Genomic DNA, 16165 nt, shown 5'->3' on the forward strand with positions numbered 1-16165 from the left:
TCAGCTCACCCCGCCCGCGCATGCGCAGGGCCCGAGGGCCCGAGGGCGCGCCAGACCGGCAGGTGATTTCTCTCCATTTTGCCTTGGAAGAGAGTCAGTGAGACGAGGACAACTAAGGTATTTGCAACTATAAAGACAAAAGTACTAGCGGTTGGCGGGCGGGTAGCGGGATATGGGCGGGTACACGTGTGTGTCTGGTATCGAACCGGCGCGTCCGAGCCAGACAGCCGCGGACCCGCCTCTGTTTGCGCTGTTTCAGACACGGGGTTTGCGCAACCCGTCTCCCCAGATAACACGGCACAGGGCGGCGACCCCGCTCGGGACAGCACAGCGCTGTGTCTAGAACTGAAAGAGCTGCTGTGGTGTGGAGTGACTGGACACTCCAGTACATTAACACTGCACTGAGAGAGAGAGGGGTTCATACAGACACACTGACTGGACACTCCAGTACATGAACACTGCACTGAGAGAGAGAGGGGTTCATACAGACACACTGACTGGACACTCCAGTACATTAACACTGCACTGAGAGAGAGGGGTTAATACAGACACACTGACTGGACACTCCAGTACATTAACACTGCACTGAGAGAGAGAGGGGTTAATACAGACACACTGACTGGACACTCCAGTACATTAACACTGCACTGAGAGAGAGAGGGGTTAATACAGACACACTGACTGGACACTCCAGTACATTAACACTGCACTGAGAGAGAGAGAGGGGTTCATACAGACACACTGACTGGACACTACAGTACATTAACACTGCACTGAGAGAGAGAGGGGTTAATACAGACACACTGACTGGACACTCCAGTACATTAACACTGCACTGAGAGAGAGGGGTTAATACAGACACACTGACTGGACACTCCAGTACATTAACACTGCACTGAGAGAGAGAGGGGTTCATACAGACACACTGACTGGACACTCCAGTACATTAACACTGCACTGAGAGAGAGAGAGGGGTTCATACAGACACACTGACTGGACACTCCAGTACATTAACACTGCACTGAGAGAGAGAGGGGTTAATACAGACACTGACTGGACACTCCAGTACATTAACACTGCACTGAGAGAGGGGGGTTAATACAGACACACTGACTGGACACTCCATGCACTGAGAGAGAGAGGGGTTAATACAGACACACTGACTGGACACTCCAGTACATTAACACTGCACTGAGAGAGAGGGGGGTTAATACAGACACACTGACTGGACACTCCAGTACATTAACACTGCACTGAGAGAGAGAGGGGTTAATACAGACACACTGACTGGACACTCCAGTACATTAACACTGCACTGATAGAGAGGGGTTAATACAGACACACTGACTGGACACTCCAGTACATTAACACTGCACTGAGAGAGAGGGGTTCATACAGACACACTGACTGGACACTCCAGTACATTAACACTGCACTGAGAGAGAGAGGGGTTCATACAGACACACTGACTGGACACTCCAGTACATTAACACTGCACTGAGAGAGAGAGGGGTTAATACAGACACACTGACTGGACACTCCAGTACATCAACACTGCCCTCAGTGCCAGTTGGTAGAGGCCCATTCCACTGCCCCCTGTGAAAGCCCAGTGGGACAGGTTACTGCAGAATCCAACTCTGCTGTCACTGTTCCCACTTCACAAGTCAAAGTCAGCCCACCGACAGACTGGAGGAACTGAGTCTCTTCAGTCTTGAGCAGAGGGTTCTGGTCCAAGTAGTCAGAATCCTCACCGGCTCTGACTGTCAACCCAACGGACTTCACGATGGACAGTGACCCACGGACCAGGGGACACAGGGAAAAATGCATTTCATAACAAAGACCAGGAGGCACTTCTTTACACAAAGGATGGTGGGAGTGTGGAACAAGCAGCCCAGCCATGTTGTTGAAATCGATGCCTTGGGATCCTTAAAAAGTACAGAGCTCAGGCGATCTTTTCTCAGGGTGACAGGACACCCTGAAGCCAGTACTGCAGTAAAAGGTGAGTAATATATTAATGTCTATCAAGTGTTCAGACCTGAAGCACTGAACTGTGCTTTTACCCCGATCTCACTGTGATTTACTGCACCGTACTGTGCTTTTATCTTGATCTCACTGGGCTTTATTGCACCATAGTGTGCTTTTACCATGATCTCACTGTCATTTACTGCACTGTGCTGTGCTTTTACCCTGAGCTCACAAAGTCTGTGTGTAGATGGGCTTTCTTATGTAGGAAACACAGATGGACACATTAACAGACAGACAGGTTAAGAGCCAGTTATGGTGAGAAACCGATAGTTGGACAGACAGGTTCACAGGTATCGACACCGACAGGTGGGCTCAGAGACCAGTACCGATACACACAGATGTGTGAGAGGAGAGCTCAGATGTGTTTGACCTGTAGGCAGGTTCTCATTTCTCCCGGAACACAACTGAATCTGAACAGAAACTCTGAGACCACTGCGCTCGTTAGAAAAGCGATGTTTATTGCCCTCGCCATCGGTGGGATTCTGGGATGGGGGACGATGGCTCCAGACTCGTTCCGCTTTGCCGATGGCCGTTCCTCAGGAGGAGGGGGGGTGTCACCGCGCGTCCAGGGCGGAGTGGGGAGGCGAGACGGAGACGGGCTCAGCTCCGCCCTTCATTACTGAACGCGACAAACAGAAGACACCCCCCTCGAGACTTGGGATCAGAGACAGCGGCCAAGGTGGGGGTGAGAGAGGGGGGAGATCAGACAGGAGGGATATCGGGGTTCTGGGACAGGGAGAGAGAGGGGGGAGATCAGACAGGAGGGATATCGGGGTTCTGGGACAGGGAGAGAGAGGGGGGAGATCAGACAGGAGGGGTCTCTTCACTTCTGCTTGAAGGTCTCCTCAAACTTCTGCTTCGCCTTGTCAAACTGCTCTGAGAACCAGTTCCTGGGGGGAGAGACGGAGAGCATCAGGCATCCTGGTCACCTGCAGGCAGAGATCCCCTGCTCGAACCCTGAGCCAGCCGGGCTGTGGCATGGTGTCTCCCTGTGCTTTCACCCTGATCTCACTGGGCTTTACTGCACTGTACTGTGCTTTCACCCTGATCTTACTGGGCTTTACTGCCCTGTACTGTGCTTTCACCCTGATCTCACTGGGCTTTACTGCCCTGTACTGTGCTTTCACCCTGATCTCACTGGGCTTTACTGCACTGTACTGTGCTTTTACCCTGATCTCACTGTGGGTTTCTGCACTGCACTGTGCTTTTACCCTGATTTCACTGTGATTTACTGTGCTTTTACCCTGATCTCACTGTGATTTACTGCACTGTGCTTTTACCCTGATCTCACTTTACTCTACGTTGATAAAGAGTCTCAGAGCTGTACCTGGTCTTGACTGCAAATTCACTCTGGTGGATCTGTTCAAAGGTCGTCTTGGCTTTTTCTGTCAGGTCACTGGTGAACTCCTTCACCTGAGTGTGGAAGTTAGCAAACCGCTCCTCAATAGTGGACTCCTCTGCAGCATCTACTCAGAGAGAGAGAGGGGTTCATACAGACACACTGACTGGACACTCCAGTACATTAACACTGCATTGAGAGAGAAAGGGGTTAATACAGACACACTGACTGGACACTCCAGTACATTAACACTGCACTGAGAGAGAGAGAGGGGTTAATACAGACACACTGACTGGACACTCCAGTACATTAACACTGCACTGAGAGAAAGGGGTTAATACAGACACACTGACTGGACACTCCAGTACATTAACACTGCACTGAGAGAGAGAGGGGTTAATACAGACACACTGACTGGACACTCCAGTACATTAACACTGCCCTGAGAGAGAGAGGGGTTCATACAGACACACTGACTGGACACTCCAGTACATGAACACTGCACTGAGAGAGAGAGGGGTTAATACAGACACACTGACTGGACACTCCAGTACATGAACACTGCACTGAGAGAGAGAGGGGTTAATACAGACACAGTGACTGGACACTCCAGTACATTAACACTGCACTGAGAGAGAGAGGGGTTAATACAGACACACTGACTGGACACTCCAGTACATTAACACTGCACTGAGAGAGAGAGAGAGAGAGAGAGGGGTTCATACAGACACACTGACCTGAGTGGACAGCCAGTACCAGGACCAGCACTGCAATGGCAACAGGCAGCTTCATCTTCTCTGATTCCTGCAGCACACAGAGGTCACAGAGCCCATGTTAAAGGACAGTTTTAGCTCTGCCTTCAACACCAGTACCTGTCTGTACTACCTGTACTACGTTTTCATCAGCTGTTATCTATGAAGACATGGTAAAAGCACAGTCCAGTGCAGCAAAGCCCAGTGAGATCATGGTAAAAGCACAGTGCAGTGCAGCAAAGCCCAGTAAGATCAGGGTAAAAGCACAGTGCAGTGCAGCAAAGCCCAGTAAGATCAGGGTAAAAGCACAGTGCGGTGCAGTAAAGCCCAGTGAGAGCAGGTTTGGGCACAGAAAGGCTGGTACAGTAACTCATGACACCAGCTGTGGGTGAAACTTTGCCAGAGCTGGTCGGCTCAGGGTCCGAGCAGGGTGACCCACAGGGTCCTGCTGAGCTCCATCACTGTAGTGTGGACGGGTAGTTAAGTCAGCAGTGTGGGCAGGCAGTTATAATGAATTAGTTCAGGTGGAGCTGCGTCAGCATGCACAGGCTGCAAAGGAACAAGTAAAGGCTTCTTCCTCAGGGATTAAAGGCTCATTCCTGACCTGAAGGAGGCTCTACAGCCGAAACGTTGTGTTTCATCTCTTCTCTTTTCATTCGGGAATAAAGCTCTTTCTGTACTTCTGTACATTTGTAATTTTTTTTATTTCCTGAAAACATTCTGACGGAGTTTAAAACGTGGAAATATGCGCTGGGAAAAGGCGACGCTCGTTTTAAAGCTTCCTAGTCGTGAGATCCTCAGCAGTCTGTCATCTGGGCGCTTGCAGTGTCCGGGGTGGCCAGCAGGCGTCGCTGTGCGACCGGCCACGGACAGAGCCCAGGCGACGGGACAGGCTGCCGTTTACTGCCCTCATCACCGGGTGATTGTATCTGCCCGAATTAATGCGTGCAGGAGACTTGATTTTTATGATGCTACCATTACTTACCTTAAATAACAAAGCTAATTAAGGATTTAAATCATGACGTAGTTCATACCAATGAGCTACATGCAGCATCAGTAACACAAATAAATATAGAAGAATGAACTCACCTGTCTCTCGGGGCAGGAGACTTTGTGTTTGAAATGGTGTGGGGGTTCTGTCTCTTCCACGGCTCGGTCCTCCTTATAAAGCGCCGCGCGGCCCCTGACCCCTGACCTCCAGCACAAACACTCACACGCGGCAGTGACAAAGGTCAGGCCAGCGAGCGGGGCGGGTGATTCTGTGGGCGCCCCCCCTGTCCTCCCCCAGTTAAAGATTAACAGCCCGGTTGGTGTTTTTACCTCCACTCGGTTTCGGCGAAGGAAACGCGCTGCAAACTGTGCGGATACAGGCGACATTTGCGTTGCAGTCGCCAGAAGGAAACAGCGGCCACGCAGGTGGGGGTAGTCGGTTCCCTGGGGGGCCCCGGCGCGAACGCCAGTGTGCGGTTCACGGTGTGTCACCGGCACTGCCGGATCCGCGGAGCGTGTGCTGTCAGAGGGGCTGTTTGCCACAGTCTCCGGTGGGAGGTCAGGTGGACTGCACCCCATCCAGGTACCCCTAAAGCTCACTCCTGCTGTACCCCTGACCTCTCCCCTGAATCTGAGCCTTCAGCTTGGGCCCACATCTCTTCTGCAGCCCTAAGTGTACCCCCAGCCTGAGGCAACACACTGAAGAGGGAACCCCAGAATACTTCAGGTTAAAGTACAGAGTCTGGAGTCACTGAGAGAGAGACAGTCTGTCTGTCCTGCTATCCTCTCTGGAGACAGAGAGACTGCACAGCACAATGTGTGTGTGTGTGTTTCTCTGCTCCGCGCTCAGCTGTGTGTGTGTGTTTCACTGCTCAGAGCTCAGCTGTGTGTGTGTGTTTCTCTGCTCAGAGCTCAGCTGTGTGTGTGTGTTTCTCTGCTCAGAGCTCAGCTGTGTGTGTGTGTTTCTCTGCTCAGAGCTCAGCTGTGTGTGTGTGTGTGTGTGTGTGTGTGTGTGTGAGTGTGTGTTTCTCTGCTCAGCGCTCAGCTGTGTGAGTGTGTTTCTCTGCTCAGCGCTCAGCTGTGTGAGTGTGTGTTTCACTGCTCAGAGCTCAGCTGTGTGAGTGTGTGTTTCACTGCTCAGAGCTCAGCTGTGTGTGTATGTTTCACTGCTCAGAGCTCAGCTGTTAGTTTCTCTGTTCAGTGCTCAGCTGTGTGTGTGTTTCTCTGTTCAGTGCTCAGCTGTGTGTGTGTTTCTCTGTTCAGTGCTCAGCTGTGTGTTTCTTTCTCTGTTCAGTGCTCAGCTGTGCGAGTGTGTGAGTGTGTTTCTCTGCTCAGCGCTCAGCTGTGTGAGTGTGTGTTTCTCTGCTCAGCGCTCAGCTGTGTGAGTGTGTGTTTCTCTGCTCAGCGCTCAGCTGTGTGAGTGTGTGTTTCTCTGCTCAGCGCTCAGCTGTGTGAGTGTGTGTTTCTCTGCTCAGCGCTCAGCTGTGTGAGTGTGTGTTTCTCTGCTCAGCGCTCAGCTGTGTGAGTGTGTGTTTCTCTGCTCAGCGCTCAGCTGTGTGAGTGTGTGTTTCTCTGCTCAGCGCTCAGCTGTGTGAGTGTGTGTTTCACTGCTCAGAGCTCAGCTGTGCGAGTGTGTGTGAGTGTGTGTTTCTCTGCTCAGCGCTCAGCTGTGCGAGTGTGTGTGAGTGTGTGTTTCTCTGCTCAGCGCTCAGCTGTGTGAGTGTGTGTTTCTCTGCTCAGCGCTCAGCTGTGTGAGTGTGTGTTTCTCTGCTCAGCGCTCAGCTGTGTGTGTGTGCAGAAGGGCAGTGACCCTCAGTAACCCAGCGGAGAGGCTCGTCACTGGGGGGAGTGAGGGGGTAAAGTCCTGACATCTGGCCCAGACCGGAGGAGCTCTGTGATACAGCTGCTGCACAGCTGGTTTCACGTCAACAGCTCTTGTGCTCAGGATGTCTACTGCAAAAACATCTGAAGACTTTCTACATATTAATAATAACTTCTTGCCTTTAGAAAGTGCCTTTCATCCCAAAGAGTTAGGGAGGACAGCCTGTCCAGCCCAGAGTGGGGTTCAGTCAGGACTCCGGGTTTGACACCCCCACTCTCAGGACCAGTGTCCTGGGACCTGTAATGGCCCCGTGCTCAGGACCCCAGTTTAACAGCTCCTGCAGCACAGTGTGTGTATTCTGGACCAGAGGGAAGAGAGCGCCCCCTGGTGGTCCCCCTGTGCCGCTGACAGCCTGGTTTTCCCCAGAGCTCTGTCATCTCGTTCTGTCTCTAACACAGTTGGGCGAGCTGGGGCCCTGCGCTGAGCGTCTCCATGCGGTGAACTGCAGTACCAGCGGTCACTCTGGCTGGCGGGGTTACTGGCGGTCTCCTCCCGGGCCCAGAGCTCGCGCCCAGCTGTCCGATTGGAACCTCAGCTCCTGGAGCTGCTGCTCTCTTGTGCACTGGTGTCCTCTGTTTGGGTCTTTTTTCTGTCGTCTAGGGAAAAGAGCTGTAGAACAAGCTCTGCTTGTCCATCTGTTACACCAAGAGAGATGGACATGATTCCTCAACGGTCTGACAGGGACTTAAGAAATTGCTTGTCTGCCTCCCTGCCTATCTGTCCTACCTCCCTGCCTCCCTGCCTGTCTGTCTGTCCTGTCTGTCTGCCTCCCTGCCTGTCTGTCCTGTGCAGAGTCATGGGTGATGTTGTCACTGGGGTACACAACTGTCCCAGCCCCCTCTCTCTCCAGTGTCTGCCTGTGCTGTGCAGAGTCAGGGGATCCGTTGTGAATCTCGCGCCCGGCACAGTCTGGCATCAGCCCCCGCTGTTGGTGCAGTTATCAGGAATGTTGCGTAACCTGGGGCCGTGTGGGCGGGCCGGGAGATTCTTGGTACACAAGTCAGAAACAAAACAATCTCTCTAACCAAACAAACAGCTCAGCGGAACGCGCTGCTCAGGACAGCGATCGCGTGACACGGCGGCGCATCGGAATGTGCAGGAGAAACCAGCGTGTTGAAACAGGACAGAGGAGGACAGACGAGGAGCTCAGCTGTGATAATGTGACTGACTGGGCACTCCAGTACTTTAAAACTGCACTGAGAGAGAGAGGGGTTAATACAGACACACTGACTGGACACTCCAGTACATTAACACTGCACTGAGAGAGAGAGGGGTTAATACAGACACACTGACTGGACACTCCAGTACATTAACACTGCACTGAGAGAGAGAGGGGTTAATACAGACACACTGACTGGACACTCCAGTACATTAACACTGCACTGAGAGAGAGAGGGGTTAATACAGACACACTGACTGGACACTCCAGTACATTAACACTGCACTGAGAGAGAGAGGGGTTAATACAGACACACTGACTGGACACTCCAGTACATTAACACTGCACTGAGAGAGAGAGGGGTTAATACAGACACACCTGACTGGACACTCCAGTACATGAACACTGCACTGAGAGAGAGGGGTTAATACAGACACACTGACTGGACACTCCAGTACATTAACACTGCACTGAGAGAGAGAGGGGGAGGTTAATACAGACTCCCTCCACCCTTTCTGTAAAGAAGTGGATTCTGTTTTCATTTTTAAAAGCTCTTCCCTGTAGTTTTCGCCTGTGTCCTCGGGTTTGTTACTGTTGATTCTGGGGAGGACTTTCTCAGTATCGTTGTGGATTTTGAATTCATGTATCCCCCTAGTCTTCTGTGCTCAAGACAAAAGAGAATTCCTCCAGCCTGTCAGTGTGGGACACTCCCTTCAGACTAAGGAGACTCAGTTCCTTCAGTCTGTCAGTGTAGAGTGCTGCACTGGGCCCCAGGATGTTTCTGGTGCTGTGGCCTGATTCCCTGTGAGTGATGTTTCCTCTAACATGGCAACAGAGATGTCCACTGTGATTCATGAAGCCTGACCAGTGTGTTTACAGTCCTCAGCCCCCTGATTTTAAAGCTTCGGATTGAGCTCTGTATTGAGCGCTTTGAGAAGCCACCTTTAAAGGCGCTATATAAAATAAAGTTTATTATTATGTTATTATTATTATCCTCACAGCGGAGCTGTTCTCCACCGTGTCTGGAATGATGAATTGCGGTTTCTGTGCAGACCATCTCATAGGATGCTTCTAAAAACGTTTCTGCCTGCGTGTGTCACCCTGTGCTAGTATCTCCTTTCAGCCTTGTCTTGGGTGTTTACTGCATTTGGCGGCAAGTCTTATATAAGGTACTTCATCTACCGCCTTCAGAACATACTCATCTGCTCTGTGTGTTGATTAGGACAGGAATGTTGTTTCCATGTTCTTGCGGATCAGTCAGGCTTATTGATCTGTGATTACTATGTGGAGGATCGGTCAGGGCTCTGCATTTCTCACTGTGGGGGTTGCAGGTTCCAATCTGCAACAGCACAACAATGGTACAGCTCTGCAGTGCCCCTGGGGAAGGAGCAGTACTGCACTCCGTCTCCAGGTCATCACTGTACATTAGAGTCTGTGCTCAAGCGACTTGATCTGGATTAATACAGAGCCCAGTGTTAATATACAGGCAGCAGCGTGGGGGAGAGACTGGGGGCTCAGGACCTGTTACTGGGGGGTCACGGGTTTGAATCCCAGGTAGAGACTCAACAGCTGTTGAGCCCCTCAGCAAAGTACTTCACCAAATTTACCTATTTGCAGGGAGACACTGATGGACAGGGGCAGTCAAATGGACCAGCTGATGGACAGGGGTGGACACAGGTGGACAGGGCAGTCAGATGGACAGCATATTAAGGGGAGAGTGTGTCCAGAGCAAACCCCAGCCCCTTCTCACTCCACACGGACAGGTGAGACCGACAGCATGAATGACCAGGACACAGGCGGATCTTCTCAAGTTTAATCACCGTGGTTACAGACAGCACAGCGCACTCCCTCAGGAGCCAGCAGCATCGGCCCAGAGAGGAGCTGGACACCAGGCCGGTCACTCCCGGTCCTTCGTGTCCTGCTCTCCGGACACAGGCGTCGACGCGGCGCTTCTGGAGTGCTGCGCTGGGGGCCGGGGGGGGGCAGTTAGTCTGGGAAGGGGTGACGTTAGTGGGGGGAGGGCTCCGCTGCCGGTCTAGGCGCTGGCGTCCTGCTGCAGCTTCTGGACGGCCTCCTCCAGCTTGCCCCTCAGCTCCTGGGCGTAGGGCTCGAACCACAGGCGCAGCTCCTCCAGCTTGGCCTCCAGCGAGCTGCGCAGCTCCTGCGCCGTCTGCTCCAGCTGCCCGCGGATCTGCGTGGCCTGCGTGTCGAAGTGCTGGCGCAGCCCGTCGCCCTGCTGCCCGAGGATCTGCTGCAGCGCCTGCAGCTTCTCCTGCGCCTTGTCCTGCAGGGAGCTGACGAGGGGCTCCAGACGCTGGCGCGCTGCCTCCACGCTCTGCTGCGTGCGGGACTGCAGCTCCTCCAGGTAGGCAGAGGCTCTCCTGCGGGAGGAGAGCGGGGGGTCAGGCGGCCTGATCCGGACTGGTTCACAGCCCTGAGCGCATCTGCCCTCTCGCTGCTGACCCCTGACCTGAGCCAGGTGATCCAACCTGTGAGTCTGCTGACCTCTGACCTGACCCAGGTGATCATACCTGTGAGTCTGCTGACCTCTGACCTGATCCAGGTGATCATACCTGTGAGTCTGCTGACCTCTGACCTGACCCAGGTGATCCAATCTGTGAGTCTGCTGACCTCTGACCTGACCCAGGTGATCCAATCTGTGAGTCTGCTGACCTCTGACCTGACCCAGGTGCTCTTACCTGTGAGTGTGCTGACCTCTGACCTGAGCCCGGTGCTCTTACCTGCGAGTGCTGACCTCTGACCTGAGCCCGGTGCTCTTACCTGCGAGTGCTGACCTCTGACCTGAGCCCGGTGCTCTTACCTGCGAGTGCTGACCTCTGACCTGAGCCCGGTGCTCTTACCTGCGGATCTCCTCGGTGTCCTTGCCCAGCCTCTTCTTCAGCTTGCGGGTGTACAGGTTGAGCCGGTTGCGCACGTCGTCCACATTCTGCTCCATCATCACGCGCATCTCCTCGCTGTACTGCGCCGCCTTGTTGCGGGCGCCCAGCATGTCGGCGTGCAGCCGGTCGCGCAGGACGGCGAAGTCCCGGGCGAAGCGTTCGCCCGCGTCCTTCGTGTAGGGCGCCAGCTTGTTCTGGAGGTCATCGCTGTACACGCTGAGCTCGGCCATGGTGTCCCTGATCAGTCCACTGTCAGGAAGGACAAGGTCACTCAGAGTCAGGATACTCATCTCCCTGCAGTCTCAGTCTCACTGTGATCTGTGTCAGTGTTACAGGTAGAGACACAGCCCTTATAGAGTCAGGAGACTCATCTCCCTGCAGTCTGGAGCAGAGAGCTTTAAAGGAGCCCCAGTCTCACTGTGACCTGTGTCAGTGTTACAGGTAGAGACACAGCCCTTATAGAGTCAGGATACTCATCTCCCTGCAGTCTGGAGCAGAGAGCTTTAAAGGAGCCCCAGTCTCACTGTGATCTGTGTCAGTGTTACAGGTAGAGACACAGCCCTTATAGAGTCAGGAGACTCATCTCCCTGCAGTCTGGAGCAGAGAGCTTTAAAGGAGCCCCAGTCTCACTGTGACCTGTGTCAGTGTTACAGGTAGAGACACAGCCCTTATAGAGTCAGGAGACTCATCTCCCTGCAGTCTGGAGCAGAGAGCTTTAAAGGAGCCCCAGTCTCACTGTGACCTGTGTCAGTGTTACAGGTAGAGACACAGCCCTTATAGAGTCAGGAGACTCATCTCCCTGCAGTCTGGAGCAGAGAGCTTTAAAGGAGCCCCAGTCACACTGTGATACAAATAGAGACTCGGATATAGACAGACACCTCCAGAATTAGGGGTCTCTTTGATCAGTTCTGCTTACATAGTGTGATGACACAGAAATAGCAAATTTGTGTTCCTCTATTCCATACTTCCTAGCAATGTCTTCCTGCTCTGATTTCTCACACAGGTGTTGAGGTGCTGCAGCAGGCTGTACTCACTCCAGCTCACGGGTCAGCTGGGAGCTCTTTAGGTTGTCCACAACTCCATCCATCTTGGTGTTCACGTCAGCCACATACTGCCAGAACTGGTCCACCATCTCCTCCCATTTCGTCTTGGGCTCTTCACTGGGCACAGCACGGGCCTGACAGCCTGGGGACACAGGTCAGTGAGTCTGTGTGTCTTCTAGTCCCTCTGGAGTCCAGCACACTGACACAGCCCAGTCACAGGCTCTAGACTCTTCTAGTCCCTGTGGAGTCCAGCACACTGACACAGCCCAGTCACAGGCTCTAGACTCTTCTAGTCCATGTGGAGTCCAGCAAACCGACACAGCCCAGTCACAGGCTCTAGACTCTTCTAGTCCCTGTGGAGTCCAGCACACTGACACAGCCCAGTCACTGGGCTCTAGACTCTTCTAGTCCCTGTGGAGTCCAGCACACTGACACAGCCCAGTCACTGGGCTCTAGACTCTTCTAGTCCTTGTGGAGTCCAGCACACTGACACAGCCCAGTCACTGGGCTCTAGACTCTTCTAGTCCCTGTGGAGTCCAGCACACTGACACAGCCCAGTCACAGGCTCTAGACTCTTCTAGTCCCTGTGGAGTCCAGCACACTGACACAGCCCAGTCACTGGGCTCTAGACTCTTCTAGTCCCTGTGGAGTCCAGCACACTGACACAGCCCAGTCACAGGCTCTAGACTCTTCTAGTCCCTGTGGAGTCCAGGACACTGACACAGCCCAGTCACTGGGCTCTAGACTCTTCTAGTCCCTGTGGAGTCCAGCACACTGACACAGCCCAGTCACTGGGCTCTAGACTCTTCTAGTCCCTGTGGAGTCCAGCACACTGACACAGCCCAGTCACTGGGCTCTAGACTCTTCTAGTCCCTGTGGAGTCCAGCACACTGACACAGCCCAATCACAGCGATCTAGACTCCTCTAGTCCCTGTGGAGTCCAGCACACTGACACAGCCCAGTCACAGGGCTCTAGACTCTTCTAGTCCATGTGGAGTCCAGCACACTGACACAGCCCAGTCACAGGCTCTAGACTCTTCTAGTCCATGTGGAGTCCAGCACACTGACACAGCCCAGTCACAGGCTCTAGACTCTTCTAGTCCCTGTGGAGTCCAGAACACTGACACAGCCCAGTAACAGGCTCTAGACTCTTCTAGTCCCTGTGGAGTCCAGCACACTGACACAGCCCAGTCACTGGGCTCTAGACTCTTCTAGTCCCTGTGGAGTCCAGCACACTGACACAGCCCAGTCACTGGGCTCTAGACTCTTCTAGTCCCTGTGGAGTCCAGCACACTGACACAGCCCAATCACAGCGATCTAGACTCCTCTAGTCCCTGTGGAGTCCAGCACACTGACACAGCGCAGTCACAGGACTCTAGACTCTTCTAGTCCCTGTGGAGTCCAGCACACTGACACAGCCCAGTCACAGGGCTCTAGACTCTTCTAGTCCCTGTGGAGTCCAGCACACTGACACAGCCCAGTCACTGGGCTCTAAACTCTTCTAGTCCCTGTGGAGTCCAGCACACTGACACAGCCCAGTCACAGGCTCTAGACTCCTCTAGTCCCTGTGGAGTCCAGCACACTGACACAGCCCAGTCACAGGCTCTAGACTCTTATAGTCCCTGTGGAGTCCAGGACACTGACACAGCCCAGTCACAGGCTCTAGACTCTTATAGTCCCTGTGGAGTCCAGGACACTGACACAGCCCAGTCACAGGCTCTAAACTCCTCTAGTCCCTGTGGAGTCCAGCACACTGACACAGCCCAGTCACTGGGCTCTAGACTCTTCTAGTCCCTGTGGAGTCCAGCACACTGACACAGCCCAGTCACAGGCTCTAGACTCTTCTAGTCCCTGTGGAGTCCAGCACACTGACACAGCCCAGTCACAGGCTCTAAACTCCTCTAGTCCCTGTGGAGTCCAGCACACTGACACTCCAGTCTGGCTCGACTGTGCCAGAGACTCACTTACCTGCAATGACAGCCAACACCAGAATCACAACCAGAGTCCTCATGGTTCCACAGGAGGGTTTGTGCAGCAGCTGCAGAATGAAACACAAATGTAGCTCCAGATACAGCAGGGAGACCGAGGGAGAGAGGGATGAAGAGTGATAGAATTAGAAAATAGAGAAACAGGAGTGAGAGAATGGGAGAGGGATGGAGAGAAGAGTGAGAGACGAAGTACAGGCTCAGTGACCACAGCCTGGACACTGACACTGGACACAGGCAGACCTGACTGCCCAGAGAGGACAGGCTCAGTGACCACAGCCTGGCCATAGACACTGGACACAGGCAGACCTGGCTGTCCAGAGAAGATAGGCTCGGTGACCACAGCCTGGACACACACACTGGACACAGGCAGACCTGGCTGCCCAGAGAGGACAGGCTCGGTGACCACAGCCTGGCCATAGACACTGGACACAGGCAGACCTGGCTGTCCAGAGAAGATAGGCTCGGTGACCACAGCCTGGACACACACACAGGACACAGGCAGACTTGGCTGTCCAGAGAGGACAGGCCGTGGTCCCACTGCCAGCGAGGGTAATCAGAGACTGAGGTGCACTTCCTACTGCACTGTGACAGATTCTCTGGGATTAGAGAGACATTCTTCCCCAAATTTACACATCTGATCCCAGAATTCCCCACACCTGCCAGAATCACAACAGCTCCCAATCCTACTGGGAGAGGGAGAAGGAACTCAGTTGAACTGGCAGCCCAGTGTGTGATCTCCTGTCCCAGCCTGAGGACCAGTGAGCCTGTCTCCCAGTACTGCTCTAGATGTCTATATGTAAATATCGTATGACTGTGTCTGTGTTGTAAATGGCTGTAGATGTTTCATGTTTATTGTATTAGTTTTGCTTTGGCAACACTGATTGTAGATGCCAATGAAACTTCTTGAACTGAGCAGGACTGAGAGGAGAGAGAAGTGACTCTGTCTGTTAACAGGTCTGTTTCTACCCCCTGTTTGCGCGCACCTCCCCGTGATTAAGCTCCGGAGCGAGTCAGATCCACTCGGACAGCAGCGCGTCCTCAGAGTCCCACAGCACCCCACGCCCGGACACCCCACGCTCGCGTCGAGTTATCGGCTCGTTCGTCCGGGCCACATCGGCGCGTCAGACAGCGAAATCGATCTTTCATAACTCCGTCTCAGAATCAAAGCGCGCCTTATAATTGATCACCCCGCTGCCAGAGCGGTGCTGACATCGCCCCTGCTCCACGAGCAATCGCGGAGACGTTAAACCTCCCACTCAACTCGGACCTGAGGTCGGCGTGTAGCGTCTACAGAAAGGACCGGCTGTCTCACCTGGATCGATGCTCCCCGCCTTGCCTCTTCCTCGGTGACTTTCTGCTGTGTGCGGACCGCCTTTTTATACACGCGTGGGGTGGGGTGTGATGTGGGATGTGCGTGTGCGTGTGTGTGTGTGTGATGAAGTTCCTCGCGAGGTTACTTCGTGCCAAAGCGGGCGGGCGCTCGGGGCGCGCGCGCGCGCGTGTGTGTGTGGGGGTGGGTGTGGATGCGCTCGTGTCCGGGGACAGGCAGGGGTCAGCGCCGAGCTCGGCAGCCCGTGGTGCCCAGGTGCGGCGAGGCGTGGCGCCCTCCGAGGTCCGCGGTCCGAGGTCCGAGGTCCGCCCGCCTCTCGCTCAGCGCTCCTGCTATCGGCGCGCAGCGATAACGCGCTCACCCGCGAGCCCCGCATTCTGATCTTATCGGGCCGCGCCGAGCGCAGACAGGACAGCCCCCCCACCCACCCCCCCCGGGGAGAGCGAGAGGGAACCGGCGTCAAGCAGCCCAGCTCCCAAGACGCCTCTTAGGAATTCATCATTAACTGTAACCATTAACCAAAACTCAAACTCCAGGGAGAATGAGAGGGCGCAGCGTCTGGCACAGTACAGGCAGAGGGGGAGACGTCTGGGGGGACAGGGCACATACCTCGGAGCCTAGCAACAGGAGAGAGGTTACACTCAGACACTCAGACACAGCCCTGCTGCTCGCTGACTGATCCCAGCATCATCCAGCTGTTTCTCCCCAGGAGCCCAAGTATCGGCTTCCACATCCTGCCCGGACGATCCCCCCCAGC

At 54.0% G+C, this 16165-nt stretch overlaps 2 protein-coding genes and 1 long non-coding RNA gene across 3 annotated transcripts; 1 reads left to right on the forward strand and 2 right to left on the reverse strand.

Annotated features, from left to right (window-relative positions):
• Window positions 1–29: 29 nt before the first annotated feature.
• LOC138225373 (uncharacterized) lies at window positions 30–12126 on the forward strand. Its single transcript, XR_011183865.1, has 3 exons — window positions 30–117; window positions 9765–9910; window positions 12051–12126. It is a non-coding gene; the product is annotated as an uncharacterized lncRNA (long non-coding RNA).
• On the reverse strand, window positions 2463–5313 carry apoc1 (apolipoprotein C-I). The gene is made up of 4 exons (XM_069185374.1): window positions 5206–5313; window positions 4102–4168; window positions 3353–3491; window positions 2463–2915 (listed from the first exon to the last, which is right to left on the reverse strand). The coding sequence occupies exons 2-4, from the start codon at window positions 4154–4156 to the stop codon at window positions 2849–2851; spliced, it is 261 nt and encodes an 86-aa protein (XP_069041475.1). The 5' UTR covers window positions 4157–4168; window positions 5206–5313; the 3' UTR covers window positions 2463–2848.
• apoeb (apolipoprotein Eb) lies at window positions 9947–15497 on the reverse strand. The gene is made up of 5 exons (XM_069185385.1): window positions 15391–15497; window positions 14059–14128; window positions 12082–12232; window positions 11009–11296; window positions 9947–10528 (listed from the first exon to the last, which is right to left on the reverse strand). The coding sequence occupies exons 2-5, from the start codon at window positions 14099–14101 to the stop codon at window positions 10183–10185; spliced, it is 828 nt and encodes a 275-aa protein (XP_069041486.1). The 5' UTR covers window positions 14102–14128; window positions 15391–15497; the 3' UTR covers window positions 9947–10182.
• Window positions 15498–16165: the final 668 nt, after the last annotated feature.

The sequence above is a fragment of the Lepisosteus oculatus genome, chromosome 27 (genome assembly GCF_040954835.1).
Source record: "Lepisosteus oculatus isolate fLepOcu1 chromosome 27, fLepOcu1.hap2, whole genome shotgun sequence".
Lineage (NCBI taxonomy): Eukaryota > Metazoa > Chordata > Actinopteri > Semionotiformes > Lepisosteidae > Lepisosteus > Lepisosteus oculatus.

Excerpts from the sequence above, each read along its gene's own strand:
- apoc1 (XM_069185374.1), bottom strand. The coding sequence starts at position 4,156 with ATGAAGCTGCCTGTTGCCATTGCAGTGCTGGTCCTGGTACTGGCTGTC. Across the intron at positions 3,492-4,101 it reads GGTACTGGCTGTCCACTCAG|ATGCTGCAGAGGAGTCCACT; the intron begins GTCAGTGTGTCT and ends CTCTCTGAGTAG. Across the intron at positions 2,916-3,352 it reads GAATTTGCAGTCAAGACCAG|GAACTGGTTCTCAGAGCAGT; the intron begins GTACAGCTCTGA and ends CTCTCCCCCCAG.
- apoeb (XM_069185385.1), bottom strand. The coding sequence starts at position 14,101 with ATGAGGACTCTGGTTGTGATTCTGGTGTTGGCTGTCATTGCAG. Across the intron at positions 12,233-14,058 it reads GGTGTTGGCTGTCATTGCAG|GCTGTCAGGCCCGTGCTGTG; the intron begins GTAAGTGAGTCT and ends CTGTGTCCCCAG. Across the intron at positions 10,529-11,008 it reads GACACCGAGGAGATCCGCAG|GAGAGCCTCTGCCTACCTGG; the intron begins GTAAGAGCACCG and ends CTCCTCCCGCAG.